Raw genomic sequence first — 1,075 nt, 5'->3', positions numbered from 1 at the left:
GCGTCGGCTGGGGAGGTGCCCTCGGCCGTCCCTTGGATCACCAGCAAGATGCTGGCAGAGTCCACGGCGGAGACAAGGTACAGCTTGATGGAGGCGGGGATCTGCAATGGGAAAGGGTCGCCGTCGCCTGAGCCTCCTCCAGCTTTTCTTCTCTCGGGAGAGCTGGAAAGGGGGGGGTCATCCCCGTTCCCACCCTGCTGCAGCCTTTGCTGTGCCCAGGCCACCCCGTGCCTCCGGCTGCCCAAAACTCAGGGACCTCGGCTTCGCCGGGGACACCCAAGCTGCACCTCCAAGACCTTCTCCTGGTCCTCCCTCTGCCTAGAGCTGCTGGAGAAGGCGACCGAGCCTTAGGCAGGGAGAACAGAGGAGGGAGAGGAGCCTGCAGTGCTGTCCAGAGGTGACAAAAGCATCCCCAAGCATCCCTCCATCCTCGCTGGACCACCAGCTCCAAGGGTGAGCAAACCCCTGGCCAAAAAAACCCCCAGCCAACACCGAGACGTCCTACCAAGAGCACAGCCAAGCCGGGGAGAAAGCTGGTGTTCGTGTCCCCTCCACCGCGTCCCCGAAGCGTCACCGCTCACCTCTATCCTCATGATGGCGAAGTCTGGCACGGGCGGGTCGTAGAGGTAGACGCTGGGGTCGAGCTGGCTCTGGGTGGGCGGGAAGATCTTGGAGCTGCTGGGCGCCGGCGTGTAGTTGAGCATCTCGCACAAAGTGAGGACGTCGATGAATTTGGGGGTGAGCCCGGCGCGCACCGTGTTATCCGAACACGCCATGCACTCCACGCAGTCTGCGGGGGGAGGAGGCAGCTCCCTCAGCCCACCTCAGCCCACCCGCACATCCCCGGGGGTCCCTGGGGACAGTCCCTGCGTGGTCCTGGGCGAGGAAAGCCCACCCTGATGGCTCACCTCCGTGTAGGTAGGCGTGGGGCTCGTTGGCTCCCAGGAACATGGCCTCCCCCGGCTCCAGCCTCACCAGGTTGAGGAAATAAATGGTGAAGCAGCCGATGTCCCCCGGGTACTGGGAGTGCAGGCGCAGCAGCAGGTCCCCGTTGCTCCCCGACGTGGCCCTCCCC

The 1,075-nt window shown here is 64.7% G+C and overlaps 1 protein-coding gene across 1 annotated transcript in view; it reads right to left on the bottom strand.

Moving 5' to 3' along the window:
- MPI (mannose phosphate isomerase) overlaps positions 1–1,075 on the bottom strand; it is a 2,606-nt gene that overhangs the window by 725 nt on the left and 806 nt on the right. Inside the window, 3 exon segments of the mRNA XM_009886696.1 lie at positions 3–101; positions 582–790; positions 909–1,067. Of these exon segments, the coding sequence (XP_009884998.1) occupies positions 3–101; positions 582–790; positions 909–1,067 (467 nt within the window).

The sequence above is a fragment of the Charadrius vociferus genome, unplaced genomic scaffold (assembly GCF_000708025.1).
Source record: "Charadrius vociferus isolate BGI_N301 unplaced genomic scaffold, ASM70802v2 scaffold356, whole genome shotgun sequence".
Classification (NCBI taxonomy): domain Eukaryota; kingdom Metazoa; phylum Chordata; class Aves; order Charadriiformes; family Charadriidae; genus Charadrius; species Charadrius vociferus.
The sequence above is the reverse complement of the archived record's forward strand: the minus strand, read 5'-3'. Positions and strand labels throughout refer to the sequence as shown.